General features: G+C 40.5%; 1 protein-coding gene across 3 annotated transcripts in view; it reads left to right on the top strand.

Moving 5' to 3' along the window:
• The window catches only part of MYO16 (myosin XVI), a 685,244-nt gene that overhangs the window by 289,330 nt on the left and 371,002 nt on the right, over positions 1-24,912 (top strand). For all 3 annotated transcript variants that reach the window (XM_077297020.1, XM_077297019.1, XM_077297018.1), the window contains exons 10-11: positions 19,545-19,695; positions 21,177-21,287. In XM_077297020.1, coding sequence (XP_077153135.1) covers positions 19,545-19,695; positions 21,177-21,287 — 262 coding nt within the window. The remainder of the gene's footprint in view (positions 1-19,544; positions 19,696-21,176; positions 21,288-24,912) is intronic.

Raw genomic sequence — 24,912 nt, 5'->3', positions numbered from 1 at the left:
ATAAAATTCTGTGATATACTTGTGGTTCAAGGTGCTCACCACACCTCCAGATAAATTCCTTGAGGGGTGTACTTTCCAAAATGTTGTCAATGATGAGAGGGTTTTCACTATTTAGGCACATCATGGGCTCTGCAAACATGACATGGCATCCACTATTAATTACATCCAATTTTGCACTCCAAAAGTCAACTGACGCTCTTTCCCTTCCAAATTCTGCAATGTGCCCAAAACAGTAGTTTTCCTCCACATATGGGGTTTCAGAGGACTCAAGAGAAATTGCAAAACAAATTGTATGGTTCAATTCCTACTGTTACTCTTGTAAAAATGGAAAATTTAGGGCTAAATGAACAGTTTTGTGGGAAAAATTAAAACGTAAATTTGCTTTAATTCATTTTAATCATCTAAAGGGTTAATAAAGTTCATGAATGTGGGTTTGAGCATTTTGAGGGATGTAGTTTTTAAAATGGTGTTACTTTTGAGTATTTTCTGTCATATAGGCCCCTCAAAGTCACTTCAAATGTGATGCGGTTTCTGATAAAAAAAAATGGTTTTGTAAATTTTTTTGGCAAAATGAGAAATCATTGAAAAACTTGTAACCCTTCTAGCTTCAAAATAAAAATTATATACAGCTCTGGCAAAAATTAAGAGACCACCACATCAAAACCCTGTCATGGGCAGCCCAATCTCCAGAACTGAACCCCATTGAAAACCTCTGGAATGTAATCAAGAGGATGATGGATAGTCACAAGGCATCAAACAAAGAAGGACTGCTTAAATGTTTGCACCAGAAGCAGTGTGAAAAACTGGTGGAAAGCATACCAAGACGCATGAAAGCTGTGATTAAAAATCATGGTTATTGCACAAAATATTGATTTCTGAACTCTTCCTGAGTTAAAACATTAGTATTGTTGTTTCTAAATGATTATGTACTTGTTTTCTTTGCATTATTTGAGGTCTGAAAGCACTGGTTGTTTTTCATTTTGACCATTTCTCCTTTTCAGAAAAAGACATGTTGTCAGACGTTTATGGAATAAATGAACAATTTACATTTTACTCAAAAATTACCTATAAAGAGAAAAATCAAACAAACTGAACATTTTGCAGTGGTCTCTTAATTTTTGCCAGAGCTAAATTTATTTAACCCTTTCACCCCACCCCCCAAGCCTGTTTCCATGACCAGGCCAAATTTTACATTTCTGAGCAGTGTCAATTTATGTGGCAATAACTTTGGAATGCTTCAACAGATCCCACAGATTTTGAGAATATATTTTGTGACATATAGTAGTTCATGATAGTAGTTAAGTTTATTTGATATTACTTGAGTTTATTTGCGAAAAAAAACAGAAATTTGGCAAAAATGTTGAAAACTTTTCAATTTTAAAATTTTTCATTTTTATGCCCTTAAACCAGAAAGTCATGTGACACAAAATAGTTCATAAATAACATTTCCTACATGTCAACTTTACATCAGCACAATTTTTGAAATTATTTTTTTGTTAAGAAGTTAGAAGGTTCTAATTTTTCCAACAAAATTTACAAAGCCATTTTTGCTAGGGAACGCAACCATTTTTGCTAATGACTTTAAGAGATCTGTATGACAGAAAATACCCCAAATGGACTTCATTCTAAAAACTGCCCCCCTCAATGTGGTGAAAACCTCATTTAAGAAGTTGATTAACCCTTCGGGTGCTTTACAGGAACTGAAGCAATGAAGAGAGGACAAGAACAATTAACTTTTTTCCCAAAAAATTTATTTTAGATCCAATCGTTTTTATTTTCACAAGGGTAACAGGAGAAAGTGGACATCAAAATTTGTTGGCTAATTTCTCATGAGCATGCCAATACCACATATGTGGGGGAAAAAATACTTTTTGGGTGCACAGTAGGGCTCAGAAGGAAAGGAGCACTGCTTGGCTTTTTGAACACAAAATTGGTTGGAATCAATAGCGGACACCATGTTATGTTTGTAGAGCACCTGATTTGTCTAAACAGTAGAAAACTCCCACAAGTGATCTCATTTTGTAAACTAGACCCTCAAGGAACTTATCTAGATGTGTGGTGAACACTTTGAACCTCCAGGTGTTTCAGAGGAATTTATAATGTTGAGCTGTGAAAATAAAAAAATCTAATTTCTTCAGCAAAAATGTTCTTTTAGCCCCAATTTTTTATGTTATCAAGGGTAACAGGAGAAAGTGGACCAAAAAACTGTTTAGGCACACACACGGGCTTGGAAATTAGCTGGAATCATTAGCAGAGAGCCCTTGATTTGCCTAAACAGTAGAACCACCCACAAGTGATGCCATTTTGTAAACTAGACCCCTCCTGGAAATTATCTAGATGTGTGATGAGCACCTTGAACTCCCGGGTAACTCACAGAAGTTTATAACATAGAGCTGTGAAAATTAAAAAAATCACATTTTTCCCCACAAAAGTGTTATTTTATCCCCAAAGTTTCAATTTTCACAAGGGTAACAGGAGAAAACACACTGTGCAAGTTGTTTTGCAATTTCTCCTGAGTATGCTGATTCACAATATGTGGAGGAAAACTACTGTTTGGGTGCCCAGAAGGGCTTGGAATGGAATAATAATCTTTATTTATATAGCGCCAACATATTCCGCAGCGCTTTACAGTTTAACAGCTTCAAACACAACAGTCATAAGTAACAATGTTAACAATACAATAATTAAAGCAACACAAGACGAGACACAAGACGACCCTGCTCATGAGAGCTTACAATCTACAATGAGGTGGGGAGATACAAAGTGCAGGTGTGCATTTACAATGATGTATTTACAATGATGGTTCAGCCATCTTCAGGGAGTGGGGGATAGATGGAAGTAGTGAATGGGTTACACACAAACAAACTAACTGATTAGGGAACATGATAGGCCGCTCTGAACAAATGTGTTTTGAGGGAGCGTCTAAAACTATACAAATTGTGGATGGTCCTAATGTCCTGGGGTAGAGCATTCCAGAGGATTGGCGCAGCACGGGAGAAGTCTTGTAGTCGGGAGTGGGAGGTACGGATTAGTGCAGAGGTTAGTCAAAAGTCATTTGCAGAGCGCAGAGGTCGGTTAGGCTGATAGACAGAAATGAGGGAGGAGATGTAAGGGGGTGCCGCACTGTGAAGAGCTTTGTGGGTGAGAACAAGTACTTTGAATTGTATCCTGTAATGATAGGGCAGCCAGTGTAATGACTGGCGAAGAGCGGACACGTTTGAGTAACGATTAGCTAGATAGATGACCCTGGCTGCTGCATTAAGGATAGACTGGAGAGGGGAAAGTGGAGTGAGGGGGAGGCCAATTAATAGAGCGTTGCAGTAGTCCAGGCGGGAATGGATCAGGGTGACATTGAGGGTTTTTGTTGTTTCTATAGTGAGAAAAGGGCAGATTCTAGAGATGTTCTTTAGGTGTAAGCAGCATGAGCGGGCAAGAGATTGTATATGGAATGTGAAGGAGAGATCGGAGTCAAACATAACACCCAGACAGCGCGCCTGCTGCCGGGTTGTTATTATGGTGCCACCCACAGAAAGGGAAACGTCAGGTTTAGGGAGGTTAGTAGATGGTGGGAGCAGAAGAAGTTCAGTTTTGGAGAGGTTGAGTTTCAGATAGAGAGCGGACATGATGTCGGAGACTGTGGACAGACAGTCAGTGGTGTTCTGTAGTACAGCAGGAGTAAGGGTACCGTCACACAGTGCCACTTTCATCGCTACGACGGCACGATTCGTGACGTTCTAGCGATATCATTACGATATCATTGTGTCTGACACGCTACTGCGATCCGGATCCCCGCTGAGAATCATACGTCGTAGCAAATCGTTTGAAACTTTCTTTCGTCGTCTAGTGTCCCGCTGTGGCGGCATGATTGCATCGTGTGACACAGGTTGTATACGATGTGCGCACAGTAACCAACGGCTTCTACATCGCAAATACGTCATGAAATTATCGCTCCAGCGCTGTGTATTGCAACGTGTGACCGCAGTCTACGACGCTGGAGCGATAATCATACGACGCTGCAACGTCACGAATCGTGCCGTCGTAGCGATGAAAATGGCACTGTGTGACGGTACCCTTATTAGGCCAGGGGATGACGTGTATAGTTGTGTGTCGTCGGCATAAAGATGGTACTGAAAGCCAAATCTGCTGATGGTCTGTCCAATTGGGGCCATGTAGAGGGAGAAGAGAAGGGGGCCAAGGACTGAGCCCTGGGGTACCCCAACAGTGAGAGGAAGAGGAGATGAAGTGGAGCCAGAGAACAGAACACACAAGGAGTGGTCAGAAAGATAGGAGAACCAGGAGAGAGCAGTGTCCTTAATGCCAAGTGACTGGAGCCTAGAGAGTAAGAGAGGGTGGTCAACAATGTCGAAAGCTGCAGAAAGATTGAGAAGAATGAGCAGAGAGTGGTCTCACCATTACATTTTGCTGTCAGAAGGTCGTTGGTCACTTTGATGAGTGCAGTTTCTGTCGAGTGCAGTGGGCGGAAGCCGGACTGTGAAGGGTCTAGGAGGGAGTGAATGGAGAGGTAATGGGTAAGGCAGGAGTAGACTAGGCGCTCCAAGAGTTTAGAGAGGAAGGGGAGATTGGAGACCGGTCTGTAGTTGTTTGTGCAGGATGGGTTGAGGGTGGGTTTCTTTAGTAACGGAGTAATGATAGAGTGTTTGAAGGAGGATGGGAAAATGCCTGAGGAGAGTGAGAGATTAAAGATTGTACTTAGGTGAGTATATACGACTGGAGAGAGAGACTGGAGGAGATGAGAGGGAATGGGTCGGTAGAGCATGTAGTCGGACGAGAAGAAGAGAGGAGCCTGGAGACTTCTTCTTCTGTGATGGGATCAAATGCGGAGAGTGAGCCAGGGGAGATGCAGGGAGGGATGGGAGTCACTGAACTTGGTGATTGGGAGTAGATTTCCTGATGGATATTGTCTATTTTCTCTATAAAGTGGGAGGCCAGGTCATCAGCACAAATGTCTGTGATAGGGGCTTGAGCTTTTGGCCTGAGGAGGGAGTGAAAGGTGTCAAAAAGTTTCTTTGGGTTGTTGGATAGTGAGGAGATCAGAGTGGTGAAGTAGGTCTGTTTGGCGATGTGAAGGGCAGAGTTATAGGTTTTTAACATAAATTTGAAGTGTATGAAGTCTTCTGGTGTGCGAGTTTTCCTCCATAAGCATTCAGCACTCCTAGAGCAGAAGCGCCATTGAACTTTTTGAGAGCAAAATTTGTTGGAATGATTAGTGGACACCATGTCGCATTTGGAAAGCACCTGATATGCCCAAACATTGGAAATTCTTCCCAAAAGACACCATTGTGAAAACTAGACCCCTCAAGAAATGTAACATAATTTTGTGGAGAGCAGCTTGAAACCCAAGGTGCTTCACAGAAGTTTATAATGTTGAGCTGTGAAAATAAAAAAATCTATTTTTTTCAGCAAAAATGTTATTTTGGCCCCACATCTTTTATGTTCACAAGGGTAGCAGGAGAAAGTGGAACAAAAAACTGTTTAGGTGCACAGCAGGGCTCGGAAAGGAAGGATCACCATTTGACTTTTTGAGTGGAAAATTAGCTGGAATCATTAGCGGATGACATGTCATGTTTGGAGAGCCCTTGATGTGCAAAAACAGTAGAAATCCCCCACAATTGATGCCATTTTGTAAACTAGACCCCTCGTGGAAATTATCTAGATGTGTGGTGAGCACCTTGAACTCCTGGGTACCTGACAGAAATTTATAACGTAGAACCATGAAAATAAAACAAATTAACATTTTTTCTACAAAAATGTTATTTTAGCCCCAAATTTTGCATTTTCACAAAGATAACAGAAGAAAACGCACTGTGCAAGTTGTTGTGCAATTTCTCCTGAGTATGCTGATTCCTAATATGTGGAGGAAAATTACTGTTTGGGCGCCCGGAAGGGCTTGGAATGGAAGAAGTGCCATTTAGCTTTTTGAGTGCAAAATTTGCTGAAATTATTAGCGGACACCATGTCACATTTGGAGAGCCACTGATATGCCCAACCAGTGGAAATTCTTCCCAAAATATACAATTGTGAAAACTAGGCCTCTCAAGGAATGTAACAAGATGTGTGGAGAGTACCTTGAACCCCCAGGTGCTTCACATAAGTTTATAACGTTAAGATGTGAAAATAAAAAAATCAGATTTTTTCCACATAAATGTTCTTTTAGCCCCAATTTTTTTATTTTCTCAAGGGTAACAGGAGAAATTGTACCATACATTTTCTTGGCCCATATGTGGTTGACAACTACTATTGAGGCACAGTGCAAAGTATAAATAAAAACAAACACGAGTCTAGATACCCACTAAGTGAAAGTGCAAAAGTGCTTAAAACCAACAATATACTGTAGCTAATATTTAGAAGGGCTGAATAAAGCCTTAGGGTCAAGAAGATAATACCATTTATCCCACTAAGCTACCAGTATTGCTAGTATAGCATTATTCTGGTTAATACACACCTTTGCTTACAGAGTTGTACCCTACGCAAAGATCAGCCCACACAGCACAATGCCTCAGAAAAAAACTAATTCTATAAAGACCAGGGCAGATGATAAATAGCTAATTCCCTCAAATATACTGTATTTTTCGGACCATTAGACGCACTTTTTTACCCAAAATGTTGGGGAAAATGAGGGTGCGTCTCGTGGTCACAATATACCGTATTTTCCGGCGTATAAGACGACTTTTTAACCCCTAAAAATTGTCCCAAAAGTCGGGGGTCGTCTTATACGCCGGGTACGGCGTGTGCAGGGAGCGATCCTGGATGTTCCCAGGGTCTGAAGGAGAGGAGACTCTCTCCTTCAGGCTCTGGGATCCATATTCATGTTAAAAATAAAGAATAAAAATAAAAAATATGTATATACTCACCCCTCCGAGAAGCCTGGCTCTCACCGGTGTAAGCGTCTGCCTCCGTTCCTAAGAATTGCAGCATGAAGGACCTTCGATGACGTCACGGTCATGTGACTGGTCACATGAGCGGTCACGGACCAATCACAGGCCAGTCACCTGACAGTGACATCATCGAGGGTCCTTCATGCTGCAATTCTTAGGAACGGAGGCAGACGCTTACACCGGTGAGAGCCAGGCTTCTCGGAAGGGTGAGTATATACATATTTTTTATTTTTATTCTTTATTTTTAACATGAATATGGATCCCAGGGCCTGAAGGAGAGTCTCCTCTCCTTCAGACCCTGGGAACCACACGCTGTATAAGATGACTGGGCGTATAAGATGACCCCAGTCTTATACAGCGGGCATATCCCAAATTCCATATTTTATATGGAAAAGTTGGGGGTCGTCTTATACGCCCAGTCGTCTTATACACCAGAAAATATGGTATTTACAAATCCTGTGGCAGTGGCAGTGGCAGCGATCCCAATGCAGCCTCCCTACCCAGGCTGGTGCGGCGGGACTCTGTTGTGTGGTGGGGGTGGGGGCAGCGGCTCTCTGTGCTCCATTGGAGGCTCTGCCGGAATTTCATCAAAGCCCAGAGGCTCTGCTCATCCATTAATGCCATGTGGCAGTGTCCTCCGGGAACATGGCCACCGGGCCGGTGCATGCTCAGATTCAAATCTCAGCAGTGAGATCTCATCCCAAGATCTCATCTCCCAAGAGCTCGGGATGAGATCTTGTTGCCGAGATCTGAATCCGAGCATGCGGGACTCTGTGGTGTGGTGGTGGTGGCGGGCTGTGCTCCAGGACAGTGGCAGCAGCTCTCTGTGCTCCGTGGGGGGCTCCACCAGCATTTCATTAAAGTCTGGAGGCCCCCACTCATCCGTTAATGCCGTGTTGCAGTGGCCTATGGGAACATGGCCACCAGGCCAGCGCATGCTCAGATTCAAATCTCAGCAACGAGATCTCATTCCGAGATATCATCTCCCAAGATCTCGAGATGAGATCTCATTGCCGAGATCTGAATCTGATAATGCGCTGTCCCTGGCCTGGCAGCCATCTTCCCGGCAGCCATGTTTCCAGAGGCCACCGCAACATGGCATTAACAGATGAGTGGGGGCCTCCAAGCTTTGACTAAATGCCGGCGGAGCCCCCAACACTGCCCCGGAGCACAGCCCCTGCCCCGGAGCACAGCCCCTGTCCCGGAGCACAGCCCCTGTTCCGGAGCACAGAGCCCCTGTCCCGGAGCACAGAGCCCCTGCCCCAGAGCAAAGAGCCTCTGTCCCAGAGCACAGACAGGGCCCCTGCCCCGGAGAACAGACCCCCTGTCACAGAGCACAGAGCCCCTGTCCTGGAGCACAGAGCCCCTGCCCCAACACAGAGCCCCTGTCCCAGCACAGAGCCACCACCCCTGCCCCAGCACAGAGCACCGCACCAGCCAGGGGTGAGTTTCCCGGAGGCCACCACACCAGCCTGGACCACCGAATGACCCCTGTGACCACTCCTCCACCTGTGCCGATCCCTTCACTGGTAAGCTAAATTAGGACTGTAAGACGGACCCCCATTTGACACATTATTTTTTTCCCTATTTTTCTTCTGAAGCTTTGGGGTGCGTCTTATGGTCCGAGGCGTCTTATAGTCTAAAAAATATAGTAATACGTCACTATATTGATACTTAGTCATGCTCCAAGCGGAAAGAATGTTTCCGTTTCCCACTCACATTCAGCTGATGTGCAAAAATGAGTGATCTGGCCCTAGGTACATCTCTGTCTGAACATCTACCCACATGCGGGGGTTGGCACCCTAAGATCACGAGAACTGGTGCCCCCGCTCCTACGTCGACTCTCCCTTCACCCTATAAGATGTAAAGTCCAAAAACAGAAAGCCAGATGGCCTGTATCCACTGTTTCTTGATAAAATTGTAAATATAGGAGAAATCACATATGTTAGATACAAAAACTATATGTGTGAGAAAAGGACAATATATAAATTCAAAGCGAAGTGTCATCACAGATAGCATTATGGGGACAAATTGTCCTGAAGATACATAATACTTATCTGTCTAGTTGTGGTACTTCAGGCCGGCGATTAGATATCATGATGTTGTGAAGTCTCAAATGAGGTTGTCAGGCTATCAACGAGTTTGCCCCATAGACGAGTTCATCAGGAGAGATCGATATTAAACAACATAGCAGTGGAGAGTTGTCCATAAGATGAGGCTGCAACCTTCAGCCCAGAGCATCCCTCCTTAAATACCTATCCATACATATGCACAGAGAGGCTGTTTCCTGTTATGATAATGATTTTTACAAAGGAACTTGTTCTCAACAAAGATCTGCGCATGTTCCAGATGGCAACAAACGCTAGAGGTATAATAAATAGCCACATGACCTACTGAGTCCTCAGAGTCAAACTGCACATGATTACACTATTACCAAGCGCTAGAGGTATAATAGTGGTCACATGATTAAACCTCCAGGTCAGCGTGCATTGCGCACGCATTCAAATTCTCAAGTACGCAGTGGAGACACATGTGCACTTAACTACGCATGTCAAAAGTGATTGCGCATGTCCCAAATTATGAACACCAGACCTATGGCAGTATGCAGATCTTTACAGGTCAGGTTACCAGGGATTGTACTATGTCAGTGCTGACACATACAAGTATCAATATCATTGCCTAGAATACAACACCGGCGCGCATATCGCATTAATGATGCAATGTGTCTCTAAATACATACGTGTGCATCTGGATGTCCCACCAAGCAGATATAATCTATAGGAAATTTATATTACGACCTGATGCCTTCTGCATAAATATACAGTCAGCTATAATTTCATGCAAGGGACTAATACATATTGTTATCTAACAATATGGATACATATCTTAGCTTGCTCCTATTATACGCATTGGAGGATAGGTATTGAAAGAAAGAGAAAGAGGGGGAGAGGGAACAAGTGGGGGCAAATACATAACATATATACAAGATACATGACAATGGGACTGGTCAATACTTTGATCAGTCATGGTTCTGGCTAATAATGATAGACAGTGAATCAGATAAAACCATAATAATTTTGCTAATCATTCAGACCAATCGGAGCAAGAGATCATAGTCTAAAGATCCACTGACATTCTTTTTGTAGTAGGAGTCTATTTAAGTCACCACCCTGTGGGTTACGTTGCACCACCTCAAGGACACAAAAAGACACAGCTTTTGAATTATTTTGATGAACAGCTCTGATATGCCTGGCTAGAGGTGTGTCTCTACCATGTTTTATATCGCCCAAGTGCTCACCAACGTGTCTCTGTAACTCCCTCTTGGTTTTCCCAATGTAGTTATGTGGGCATGAGCATGTGGCCATGTAGACCACACCTTCCGTTTTGCAGTTGGCAAAATGTCTCATATAATAGATCTTATCTGATGTAGTCCCCTTTTCTTTTCTAATCCATGGGCAAAATTTGAAGTCACCACACTTAAATGTCCCGCATGATTTGTGGTCTAGCCAGGTTCCCTGTGGTTTCAGTTTTTGATAAAAACTGTTGACTAATCGATCATGGACGAAGCATTTCAATGCGAAACGCGCGTCGGGTGTGGTGGACGCCTGGATTCTCTTCACTTGAATTGGTAATGAATGTTTAAAGTTCTTTATTTTTTGCATGTATTTCACATTGAATTGATAGACTTTGCAGGACCCCCGTCGGCCCCTATATGTATTTGTATGCTTAAATTGTTTTTGCATACATAGGCTTACTGGATCGGTGTGCCCTGCTTTATTGAAATGAAGTCTCTTTGTATCATATACAGCATTATGCTGACATATTATGTTTATTTGTGAGTAGTTAATTAATATTCATTATTTGGCACAGATAATATTTTTTATTCTGATGGTCAATACATTAGTTGTTTCCAGGCGTATCCATCTCCTTTTTTCCTATTTATGTGGTCCTCAACTGTTATTTCTACTGATTTTTATGACCAATTTTTGGTCCTTTTTTATTGTTTTTTGTGATAATAAAAAATTGATTTTATCTATGGTTACACTTGTGTGGAGCCTTTTTCTATAGGTGTGTATATGGTATCATTTTGGGGCACATGTCAGTTTTTGACCACTTTCTATTCCAATTTTTGGAAGGCAGAATAAACAAAAAACATCAATTCAGGAATTGTTTTTGTTTTATTTTTTTACTGCATGTGGTAAAATTGGTTAGGCGGCTTTATTCTTCAGATCAAAATTAAAAAAATAGATAACAAAACCATTTATACACAACGCCATTTAGCTACAAAAGTCTTCATCAGGTGTCTGATACAATGTGTCTCCTATGGACTATTTGTACCCTAATCTACTAGTTGTGGGTGCGGTTTCCCAACCAGAACATCCAATCAATGCTAGATGTGCGGTTTTGCAAAAGGAAATCCAATCACTATTGCCCTTTTCCTCTTTTCGGGTCTACTGAGATGGATGTTTAAATGTTGTGTTTAAAGATTGTTAAATCCAAGTTGTCCAAATAAGAAACATAATTGTTGGCAAACTTAGTCATAATAGATGCGAGTATATGAAAAAAAGAAAACCATGATTGAATATCCACTTCACCTATTTTGGGAGATATATAATGAATATGAGCCTCTGAATTTTTAGTTCTGCGTATCTCTCTACATACAGATAGGGAAATATTGTTGAGAGATATTGTTGGTAATCAAGCGGTCTATTGACCTGTATTGGCCATAATTAATATTCAATTTACCACAGGAGGGATGGTCCCACATGTCCCTGTTGCCCATCAAGTCCTGTAAGTACAGTGGTAATATCAAATATTACCACCGCTATATAGATGACTTTTTTTTATCTGGTGCGGCACAGAACAAGAGGCATCATTGTTTGAGGAGGAACTCAATAATAACGATTTCATAACTTTCACTCACTGCAAATATATCCAAAGCAACTACTGTGTTTTTGGATTAAGAATTATATCATAAGGATCAGTCTATAAAACGCAGAACTCACTTTAATCTCAGGATACCCGAAAAGAGGAAAAGGGCAATAGCGGATTTTATTTGCAAAACTGCACATTCAGCATTGATTGGATGTTCAGTTTGTGAAATTGAACACCCACAACTAATGGGTTAGTGTACAAATAGTACTTTGGAGACATATTGTATCAATTACCTGATGAAGGCTTATGTAGCTGAAACGCTTGTGTATAATGGCTTACTTTATTTATTTATTTTGGTTTTAATCTATTTGCATGTGAATATGACAATTGCACCTGAATGCTCAATTGTAGATTGTGAGCCCTCGGTGGCAGGGTCCTCTCTCCTCCTGTACCAGTTGTGACCTGTATTGTTTAAGATTATTGTACTTGTTTTTATTATGTATACTAGGGTTGAGCGAAATGGGTCAGCCATGTTCAGAAGTCGCCGACTTTTGGCAAAGTTGGGTTTCATGAAACCCGACCCGACCCCTGTGTGGGGTCGGCCATGAGGTCGGCGATCTTCTGAATCTGGGATCGGAATTCCGATACCGAGTTCCGATATGTTTGCGATATCAGGAATCGGTATCGGAATCCATATTTAAGTGTAAAATAAAGAATCAAAATAAAAAATATTGATATACTCACCCTCTGACGCGCCCTGGTACTAACCGGCAGCCTTCCTTCCTAAGAATCAGTGCGTGAATGGCCTGCGGTGACGTCATGGCTTGTGATTGGTCATGTGGCGGTCACATGGGCCGTCGCGACCAATCACAAAGCCGTGACGTCATCTTAAGGTCCTTCACGCGCTGATTCTTAGGAAGGAAGGCTGCCGGAAAGAAGCCGAGGGTGAGTATATATCTAATAGGAATATACTCACCCTCGGACGCGCCCTGCTTCTTTCCGGCAGCCTTCCTTCCTAAGAATCAGCGCGTGAAGGACCTTAAGATGACGTCACAGCTTTGTGATTGGTCGCGACGGCCCATGTGACCGCCACGCGACCAATCACAAGCCGCGGACGTCATTCTCAGGTCCTAAATTCCTAGAATTTAGAATTCTAGGAATTTAGGACCTGAGAATGACATCCGCGGCTTGTGATTGGTCGCGTGGCGGTCACATGGGCCGTCGCGACCAATCACAAAGCCGTGACGTCACGGAAGGCCCTGGACGCGCTCATTTTAACCAAAGCAGGCCGCCGGTTCCCTCGGTAAGTTGCAGGGGCCGCCGGACAGGTGAGTATATCAATATTTTTTATTTTAATTCTTTATTTTACACTTAAATATGGATCCCAGGGCCTGAAGGAGAGTTTCCTCTCCTTCAGACCCTGGGAACCATAGTATCTCATTGCAGTGCATTGGGTTTCGGGTTTCGGCCGACCCGACCCCGACTTTTTTATAGGATCGGCCGATTTCACTCGACCCGACTTTTGATTAAGTCGGGTTTTGTGAAACCCGACCCGATCCTATAAAAGTTAAGGTCGCTCAACCCTAATGTATACCCCTTCTCACATGTAAAGCGCCATGGAATAAATGGCGCTATAATAATAAATAATAATAATAATTGTTATCACAGTAAAACATTTCAAGAATTTTTACAATAATCCATCGGAAACCTATAATTCTTGGCTGCATACTCCCATATTGGGACTTAAACCTCTGAACGGAAGTGCCTTCTGGACTTCCATTCAGAGTTTTTTCCTGCTTTCTTTTACACAATAAAAGTTATTTTATAGAAAAAAATGTTTGCATTGCTTTATTCTGAGAGCTATAGCTTTTTCATTTTTCTGCTGATGGAGCTGTATGGTGCCTTGTTTTTTGCAGGACAAGATGACGTTTTCAGCTATACCATTTTTATTGAAATTCTTTTATTTAGCACATTTTACACCACTTTTTGTTCAGCAATATAATGATATAGCATAGTTTTTGCCTAATTTTTTATTTATTTTTTACTGTGTTAACTGGAGGGGTTAACTAGTAGGACAGTTTTATAGGTCGGGTCATTCCGGATGCGGCGATACCAAATATGTGTACTTTTTTTAAAATAAAATTATTTATTTATGGGTACAATATGTATTTGCCATTATTATTTTGTGATTATTTTTTATAATTTATACAATTTTTTAAAACTTTTTTTAAATTTTTCTCACTATGGGACTTTTACTTTTTGCAGTCTGATCGCAGTAATAAAGCACAGTAATGCAGAGGCAATGCAAATTTGACCTGGTCAGGAGGGTAAAAAAATGAAGTAGAGGGGTTAAAAGCTGCACGGGAGACTAATTTGGCAGGTGTATTGTTGTGAATTCTGCTCTTGGGCTCCCTCCGGTGGTTATAAGTGGTAGTGCTGCTGTCTCTGGATCGCAGCATTCATCAGGTGTGTCAAGTTTTTGCAATCCTGACTGGGCTATTTAGCCTTGCTTGACCCTTTAGTCAGTGCCAGTTGTCCATTGTTCCTGGAGGATTCACATCTCTGCCTGGTCTCTCCTGCTTTGCAGTTCTTTTCAACAAAGATAAGTTCTGGCCTTGATTTTTTGCTGTCCACATGCTGTGGTCTTATTGTTCAGTTCTTTTCCATGTTTTTGTCTTGTCCAGCTTGGTCTGTATAAGGATTTGTTTAGCCAAGCTGGTATCTCTGGAGATGCAGATACACCCTCCATATCTTTAGTTAGCTGTGGAGTTTTTGTATTTTCTGTGGTGGATATTTTCTAGTGTTTTAATACTGACTGCATAGTACTCTGTCCTATCCTTTCTATTTAGCTAGAAGTGGCCTCCTTTGCTAAATTCTCATTTCAGTCTGTGTATGTTTTTTCCCTCTCCTCTCACAGTCAATATTTGTGGGGGGCTGGCTATCCTTTGGGAATCTTCTCTGAGGCAAGATAGTTTTCCCTTTTCTATCTCTAGGGGTAATTAGTCCTCCGGCTGTGTCGAGATGTCTAGGGAGTGATAGGTACATTCCACGGCTACTTCTAGTTGCGGTGTTAAGTTCAGGGTCTGCGGTCAGTACAGGTACCACCTTCTCCAGAGTACGTCTCATGCTGCTCTTAGGCCACCAGATCATAACAGTGTATCCTCAATGGCCCCCCTTCCATGCCCTTTGAGTAATGGGTCTTTCCCTGCATGCGTGTATAGGGAGAGACCTAGGGGAGTGAGAGGGGAGAATCTGCCGGGGATCCATCCGTCCAACTATTTTCTCATGCAGCTCGGTCCATGGTGGCTTTTAAAGTATGTTTTTTCTGAAATGGCGCAGTGATTCAGAGTCAAATCTATATGGCAGAAATCATTCAGCCAGTGTCTGATACATGATACATATGGTCCGTGGATTGGGCAGTATGTATGACTTGTCAGGTTCCTTTAAAATAACTCTTTGGACTCCAACTTTCCCATTCAGTAGTGTTGTGTACCAGTCCATTCAAAGCCTATGGAAGTGACGGAAGTAATTGAGTACAGTGCACTTTCAAAATTCAATTTCAAATTTAATTTGTTGTCATTCTGCTCATATATCTTTATCCGCAGGACTAAAGACATTTTTTACTGGAAGTTTCACATATATCCATACCCATTCGGATCAGTGCTTTTACTGTTCTAAGAGCATATACAGTAATTTATTTTCTTTAGTCTTTATAAAGAACTTCAATATTTTGCCTACTCTCTTTTATGCTTAATGTAAGTTCCTTGTTCATCTGACTGTTTTCACCATCACAAGACTCTATTTTTCATCAGTCATGCATCATACACAAATTGAGCTGAACCACAATAAATATGAAAAGACTATAAAAAACATAACTAAATTGTATGGTTCTTGTATCAATGTTATCCTTCAGTCATATAGTTTTGTAATTACTGTTGCTGTTGTAATTATTTACTTGTACATTTATTTTATCCATAAACCTACCATTTATTTTTTGACATTCTCTTTATCATGAAAATAAAAGATTATCACAGGCTAATTCCAGTCATTGGAACTGTTTACATGAGTATCACAAAAACTTATGTTGCCAGACGATCCAGACATAATGAGTCAAGCTCTTAGCACATTAATGAAAATAATTGTACCCATATGTAGATATTTTAATAAGTATGTTCCTGAGAAATCTGTGTTCCCTTACCATTGGTGAATATTACTTGCTTATAATAACTTTTTACTTTTTCCAGAAAACAAAGAAAGAAAACGAAACTAATCATCTGTAAAATAAAATTTAAGTTTATATACTCCTTATACCCATTAAAGGGTTATTCTCAAGTTGTCTCTTGATTAGCTCACAACTATACAATCTCTTTACTTCCTGGTTTATGGAAGAATGGGCATTCCTCCTTGAGTGACAGTTCTGTTGAGTAGCAGAGCTGTAGTTTTAGTAGAGCTGTAAAGCTCAGCACAGGTTCTACTGTAAGGCCAGCGTCACACTCAGCGTAAGACAATACGGTCCATTTTTTACGGCCGTAATACGGCCGTAATACGGAGAAATGTTCCCAAAATAGTGATCCGTATGTCATCCGTAGGCAGGGTGTGGCAGCGTATTTTGCGCATGGCATCCTCCGTATGTAATCCGTATGGCATCAGTACTGCGATATTTTCTCGCAGGCTTGCAAAACCGACATCTAATGGATTTATGTGCTCAAATGTTCGTTAAAACATATATACAGTATATATATATATATATATGTCATTGAGACACATATATATATATACCCGACAGGATATGAGACATGGTTTACATACAGTAAACCATCTCATATCCTCTTTTTTTTGCATATTCCACACTACTAATGTTAGTAGTGTGTATGTGCAAAATTTGGGTGCCAGATTAATAATGGAGAGGCGTCAATTATGTCATATGAACTCATATGAACTCAAGCGTGGGAACTTTTTCAAGGCTCCAGTTCATGAGGACATCCAGCAGAGAGCGCCTCATCGCAACTCAATGTAAGTACAGATCACCCAGCTTTCCTTTCAGCACCCGGGGTTTACAGGCATGAGCGAGTGCTTTAGCACAGCTCCTGCCTGTAAAATGATTTAACCCCTTCAGATGGATTTACTTAGTGGGACGTGACAGATCAACAGAAGGTATGTATATTGTTGGTTTATTATTTTGCAGAGCGAGGGTCTTCAGGTGGATTGAGAGAGCAATAAAATATTAAAACAACCTGTGTGTTTATTTCATTAAAATACTTTGTAATCATGTGTGTGTTTTTTTAACCCTTTCATACAATTGGATTAATAATGGATAGGTGTCATAATTGATGCCTCTCCATTATTAATCTGGCTTAATGTCACCTTACAATAGCAAGGTGACATTAACCCTTCACTACCCCATATCCCACCGCTACACTGGAGTGGGAAGAGAGTGGCCAAGTGCCAGAATAGGCGCATCTTCCAATAACCATGGACCCTCTCTAGGCTATTAATATCTGCCCTCAGTCACTGGCTTTACCACTCTGGCGGAGAAAATTGCACGGGAGCCCACGCCAATTTTTTCCGCCATTTAACCCTTTATTTTAGCAGCTACAGCGCCCAAATTTTGCACATACACACTACTAACATTAGTAGTGTGGAATATGCAAAAAAAAAAGGGATATGAGATGGTTTACTGTATGTAGACCTTGTCTCATATCTTGTCGGGTTTGTGGAGGAGAAATGAAAAGCTGGCAATTGAATTACTGGCTTTTCACTAACACCGCTGCGTATTTCTCGCAAGTCACACTGCTGGTCCATGTGGAATCCATATTTTTCTCGCCCCCATAGACTTTCATTGGCCATTTTTTTGCACAATAGGGTGACAAACGCAGCATGCTGCGATTTTCTACGGCCGCACAAGACCGTATATTACGGATACGTAATATATGGCAGATATGAGCTGGGCCATAGAGATTCATTGGGCCGTGTGTAATGCGAATTTTACGGACGTAGTTTATGCGCTCATACGTCCGTAAAACTCGCTAGTGTGACGCCGGCCTAACACATTCAGCTATCAGTGGTTTGTTCAGACTATTATCACTGTATTTTAATATAGAGATAAAAGGCATTTGAACATGCACACAGCTCAGGGCAGTGAGAGTCATGGTGCTGGGTGTTGGGGAGTGTGATTACAAAGGATTGATAAGAGCAGCTCAAACAGGAGCTGAGAGAGAGAGGTGGGAGGAAGGTTAGCATATATCTGTTGTATAAAAATCAATGTACTAGAGAAAGAAGACTATGTTAGGCCCCTTTCACACATCATTTTTTTGCCATCAGTCACAATTCATAATTGTGAAAAACTGATGCGACGGATTCATTTTTTTGACGGATCCACCTAGCGGATCAGGCTAATTGGATCCAAAATAAATCGGAGAGTGCTCAGTTAAAAAAAAGGAATCCGTCGCCGGATTCCGTCATTTGATGGATCCAGCGCCCGTAGGCTTCTATTTGAGCAAACGACAGACGGCGACAGATCTGCTCTCCGTTTTTTCAATGTATACAAAAAACGTTACTTTGTCCGTTGTCTCCGAATGCTGGACAAACAATTTTTGAAGGATCCGGCGAACAATGGATGAAACGTGAGGCCATCTGTTGCAATCCGTCGCTAATAGAAGTCCATGAGTAAAAAAACAGATCCGGAGGCATCAGTCGCCGGATTTGTTGTTTTCAAAATTCGATGGATTGCAACTGATAGCAAAAAACTGATGTGTGAAAGGGGCCTTAGGAGCTAACTTCTCTCCTGGAATATAACTACTGTGCACACTCACCTAGAATCTGGGCAGGCACTTGTGGCTGTGGCCGTGCTCCATGAAAACAAGCTGTGCCCTACTTAAAATAAAAGTGTATGGGTGAATGTCAGCAGATAGTAAAAACAAGTCAACTGCAAACTTGTTTACTTTCAAGACAACTAATTAAAGCAATTTAATTACTTGAGAATACTTTTTTATCACAGATTTTCCTAACACATAGAGTTTGAAACATACTATTTCTCGTTGTAGTCATCAGATTATACATATTTTGCTTCTTCAATATTATTTTCTGCTGCTAAGTTTTTCTTTTTTGTGATGTTGCACAATATGTCCTTACTAGGTTATGGGACAGGAAGTAAAAAACTAATTATGACTACTATGATAATAAATTGTGATCAGAAAATCTTTCCTCCACATCCGCCCTCTTCTCCCCTAATGTCTCACCACAAATCGCTGTTGTTGGAAAATGTTGCTCTCTTTTATAAATTTGTTCATGGGTACAGAATTCTCTAACTCTCTAACTTAGGTTTTATGGCAACCCTCTTGTCAATGCATACATTAACATAATAACTCAATTAATTTCACAATAATCTGTATAAGCCATTAGCTTGTGAATAAAAGTATAATGTACTGTAATTAAATGTATATAGCAGTTTTAGTTTCTTTATGGTGCACAATTGTTAGAATCATTACCCATATAATATGTTCTTGTTTGCTGTTAGTTTTGGGTAAAAAAAACTTTTAGATTACTTATTGATTTGCTTTCCTTGCAAAATTGAATTCCATGACTTTTCTGCCTACGGCGCATTTTTAACACAGCTACTGCTGACAAGAATCTTAAATTTCATTGCCAGCAAATCTTTTTTTTAATTGCAGTAAAAATTAATCCCAAATTTTTCTTGTTAATTGCATCTATTCTACAGAGACTGTCTGATCTAATTTCAATTTTAATTTCTTAATTTTACTCTTTTTTTTTTAGGCGGCCACTGGCTTTACCGATTTCTAAGCAAGACAGTTTGCTGGAGAAAGACACAATGTTCAAAGATTCAGGAAAGACATTAAGCAAGCATTACTCTCAAGATTATTCTTCAGAAAGAAATATAGTAAATAGCTCTTCGAAATTGGAACAGGTAACAGGTTTTTAAAAACTGACACATATAAGAAAAAACGGCATTATAAACAGTTTTTTTACATGGCAAATCAAATAATGGAAAACTATAGGGTGGGTCATTTATATGGATACACCTAAATAAAATGGGAATGGTTGGTGATATAACTTTCCTGTTTGTGGAACATTAGTATATGGGAGGGGGAAAACTTTTCAAGAAGGGTGGTGACCATGGCGACCATTTTGAAGTCTGCCATTTTGGATCCAACTTTATTTTTTTCAATGGGAAGAGGGTCATATCAAACATCAAACGTATTGAGAATTTCACAATAAAAACAATGGTGTGCTTGGTTTTAACATAACTTTATTTTTTCATGAGTTATCACCACTTAAAAATGTGTTCAAAATGCTGCCCATTGCGTTGGATTGTCAATGCTACCCTCTTCTCCCACTCTTGATAAACTGATAGCAACACCGCAGAAGAAATGCTAGCACAGGCTTCCAGTATCCCTTGTTTCAGATGCTTCACATCTTGGATCTTCACAGCATATACAATTGCCTTCAGATGACCCCAAAGATAAAAGTCTAAGGGGGTCAGATTAGGAGACTATGGTGGCCATTGAACTGGCCCACGATGACCAATCCATTATCCAGGAAACTGCTCCTGTAGGAATGCTGGGACCTGACACCCATAATGAGGTGGTGCACCGTCTTGCTGGAAAAACACAGGGAACATGCCATCTTCAGTGCATAAAGAGGGCAACACATCATCATGTAGCAATTTCAGATATCCAGTGGCATTGAGGTTTCCATTGATGAAGAATGGCCCCACTATCTTTGTACCCGATATACCACACCATATGAAGATACGAGATGTGCATCATCTGAGACAATGGATACTGGAAGCCAGTGCTAGCATTTCTTCTGCGGTGTTGCTATCAGTGTGTCAAGAGTGGGATAAGAGGGCTGCATTGACAATCCAACACAATGGGCAGCACTTTGAACACATTTTATAAGTGGTCATAAACTTGTAAATAACTCATGAAAGAATAAAGTTATGTTAAAACCAAGCACACCATTGTTTTTCTTGTGAAATTCTCAATAAGTTTGATGTGCCACATGACCCTCTTCCCATTGAAAAAAATAAAGTTGGATCCAAAATGACCGACTTCAAAATGGCCGCCATGGTCACCACCCATCTTGGAAAGTTTTCTCCCTCCCATATACTAATGTGCCACAAACAAGAAGTTGATATCACCAACCATTCCCATTTTATTTAGGTGTATCCATATAAATGGCCCATCCTGTATAAAGCCATGTTCATACAGCCACATATGGTAGCATATGAGTCATGATAGTACTTTAAGATTCTAGCTTTTAAAAGTGGAAGATATGTTATCTGTTACCTGTCTAATATGTATAATACATCACAAGAGTTTATTCTTATATTAAAAGGGGATATAAGTAAACATGTAACAGTAACATTTTGCTTGCTTTCTACAGATCAAGTTAATGCCTGCTGCCCCAAATGACGACTTGGCCACTCTCAGTGAGCTTACAGACAGCAGCTTGTTATATGAGATTCAGAAGCGGTTCAGCAATAACCAGATATATGTAAGTTTGTACAATGGGGTAATTTGTGCTGTTAAGTATGGTAATAATATCAAAAATAGTCTTATGGCATATATACTCTGAATGTCTTTCAATACTATATAGTAGAAGTAAAAGGAGATCTTTAGTTACTTCTGGATTGCCCATATACTATGAATGGCTAACAGACCACGAAATACTCTGTATTGACATTTTAAAATCAGTTTGCAGAAGATAGCATAACTGTAGACTTGGGAAGCTGTTTGTCAGGCACAGCCAGACTTCCCAAAGAACAGAAACATTGTTACCATGTTTACCTTCTTGATCTCTGTATATTCAGCATGAATTAGCTTGTGTATACAGCTTTGGAAGCAGTAACACTGACAGTGCTCCCTCCTCCAGACCCAGTGAACATGTCATTACTAGATATAGGGAGGAAGCAAGAGCTGCTGGGTCCTAGAAGGCTACTCAGCAAACTCAGCATTAAACAGTATGAATTAATATGATAAAATGCCCCAAATATTTGTAGTGGTCCATTGTGGTTGTAAAAAGCAGGAATGTAAAAATGAAATAAAAATATGATTAAATGTCCTGAAACGTATTTTAAGACCTTACAGGGGGCACAGTGTGCAAAATAGAATACAAAAATAAAGAGAATGCCAGTCTGAATCATAGTTTTTTCAACATGGGTGGTGCTTCAAACAATGTTCAATATATTGGAATAATTTCTACGGAAAGGGGAGCAAAATGTACATTTTTTTAGTTGGGCCTTTGTGGTTGTAAAAAAAATGAACAAATAGCTGAAAAATAGACATGTATTTCTATTTTTCATTACATTTTTTCCCTAATATTTGTGAAAAAAAAGATATAAAAATAACAAAAATTAAGCCCCTTGTATCATGAAAAAAAGAGGCAGAAATTTTTTTAGAGCCATTAAAAATGCGTGAACGATAAAACCTGAACAGGTTCCTGGTCAGGAAGGGGCAAAAATAGCCTGACCATGAACTTGTTAAGAAGCTAATTATTCCCCTAAAATTACCTTCTTCTCTGGTATCCCAGAGATTTCATTTCTTTATATGTCTTTAATTTATTTGCTGGTGGACGTGTAAGCAAGAAGTAATAAAGTAACATCCATTAAATATAATACAGGGCTTCTCCTGCCAGAGAGACAATATTTTAGTCCCAGTTCTCACTAGAATCAGAATACTGTATGCCTGTTATAATGTTGCAATAGAAAACTGTCAAGTCACATTATTTGGGAACTGTGTAACCCAATGCATATAAAAATAAAACTAAGTAAAATTAAGCATATATTTATTATAAATACACCCATATAATGGGATCTGTTTTAATAAATGAAATATAATAATAAGCAATTTTTTGGTAGAACTTTCTAAACTGCTGCTCTGGTTAGCAAAAAAAAAAAAAATTTTATGAAAAAAAAAAAGTAGTAGATGGGGCTCTTAAAAGCTGGTAATGCACTGATCAAACTATTAGACCAGGGGTGATGGACCTCCAGCCCTCAAAGTCCTTTTCTCCGACCCCAGGCAGAATCCCGCGGAACTGAGCACTTGGGCCCCCTGGTGTCCCTTTACTTTCTCCTTGCAACTTGCAAGCAGCAGCGGTTTTACTGGGTTTTTTTAGCACATTTTTTGTGTATTATTTTGGTCATTTTTTGGTGTGGATCCTATTTTTTGGTCCTATTAATCAAGTATCTTTGTTTAGGGTATTTATATGATATTATTTTTGAAACCCTTTATTATAAAACTTCTCGAGATTAGAAATATAAATACCACTTAACATCACAGCTGCATCAAAGAGTAGCAGTTCCATTAGGGGCAAGTAAATGATATGTTTATATAGCAGAATAAATATCAAATTGATAATTTTCTACATTCCCCAAATGATGGTATAATCATCCAAATGGCTCCTGATAGAAGAAAGGCTTTCCATCCCTTTACTAGACGTCGCTATGATATTAGAAAAGTTTTGTTTATAGTTTATTTATCTAATAATTAATAATAGATAAAGTAATTCATAGTGATATGTTCTCATACTGCCACTGACATGTATTATCTTTCCATTTTCAGGATTGACAGTTGACATGAAAATAACTTTTTTTGTATTAAGACTGAACAATTCTTGCTTGTTGATATCTGCCTAGGGACATGCTACACAACTCCTGGAGTTTTCTTCTAATCCCCTACATGAGCTAACCTTCTCTGACAGCTATTATCTTTTAGGTTTTGATTTGGTTGGTATGATCTAGAGTCCTTAACTTACATGTTTGCTGTGTTGACAGTGCCCCGTAGATCCCTTGCTGTAGCATTTAGTTTTTTTTACAAAATGGGTGTGAGTAGTTTCTTAGATGCGATATTATAGTAAGGTTAGAGATAACAGAACAAGACTGTATTTACAGTATAATTATTATTTTTGTCTGGGTCTAGAACAATAGAAACTAATGACCGTATTTTTCGGACTATAAGACGCACCGGACCGTAAGACGCCCATAGGTTTTAGAGGAGGAAAAAAAATTGAAGCAAAAAAAATGGTCAAATCTGTACTGTAATATCCCCTATCCTGGTATATATGGTCCCCTCATCCCCATTCTGATACACATGGCCCCTCATCCCTATCCTGGTGTGCATAGCCCCCTCATCCCTATCCTGGTGTGATTGGCACCATCTCGGTCCTGGAATGTTGGTCCCATCCTTTTTGTTTTATAATTCGCCTCATCCTGTTTCTGGAATGTTGGTCCTATCCTTTTTCTTTTATAATTGGCCCCATTCTGTTCCTGGAAGGTTGGTCCCATCCTTTTTCTTTTATAATTGGCCCCATTCTGTTCCTGGAATGTTGGCCCTATCCTTTTTCTTTTATAATTGGCCCCGTGCTGTTCCTGGAATGTTGGTCCCATCCTTTTTCTTTTATAATTGGCCCCATCCCGTTCCTGTTATACATGGCTTCATCAGGAAAGATTAAAATAAAGCATTACACTCACATACATGGCGCTCCCTCACAGCATTCTGCTCTGGTGCCAGCAGCTGCTTAATGCTTGTAAGCAGCACATGGCAGGGACGTCATGCGCTGCTCACAAGCAGAGGACAGCTGCCAGTATACTCACTGGAAATGTTCATCACAGAGAGCAGTGAGTATCCATTCCTCTTCGGTAGCACGCAGGGTCAGTCGCCAGCTTCCTGCTGCAGCTGGCGGTCAGATGTGCCCATACTTAAGAGAAATTATAGTAATACCGCAGAAGAAATGCTAGCACAGGCTTCCAGTATCCATTGTTTCAGATGCTGCACATCTCGTACCTTCAGAGCATAGACAATTGCCTCCAGATGACCCCAGCATCTGAAACAACGGATACTGGAAGCCTGTGCTAGCATTTCTTCTGCAGTGTTGCTATCAGTGTGTCAAGAGTGGGAGAGAAGAGGGCTGCATTGACAATCCAACACAATGGGCAGCACTTTGAACGCATTTTTTAAGTGGTCATAAACTTGTAAATAATTCATGAAATAATAAAGTTATGTTAAAACCAAGTACGCCATTGTTTTTCTTGTGAAATTCTCAATTGATGTGTCATATGACCCTCTTCCCATTGAAAAAAATAAAGTTGGATCCAAAATGGCTGACTTCAAAATGGCCGCCA

This window comes from Ranitomeya variabilis, chromosome 3 (genome assembly GCF_051348905.1).
Source record: "Ranitomeya variabilis isolate aRanVar5 chromosome 3, aRanVar5.hap1, whole genome shotgun sequence".
In the NCBI taxonomy this organism is placed as follows: Eukaryota; Metazoa; Chordata; class Amphibia; order Anura; family Dendrobatidae; genus Ranitomeya; species Ranitomeya variabilis.
The sequence above is the reverse complement of the archived record's forward strand: the minus strand, read 5'-3'. Positions and strand labels throughout refer to the sequence as shown.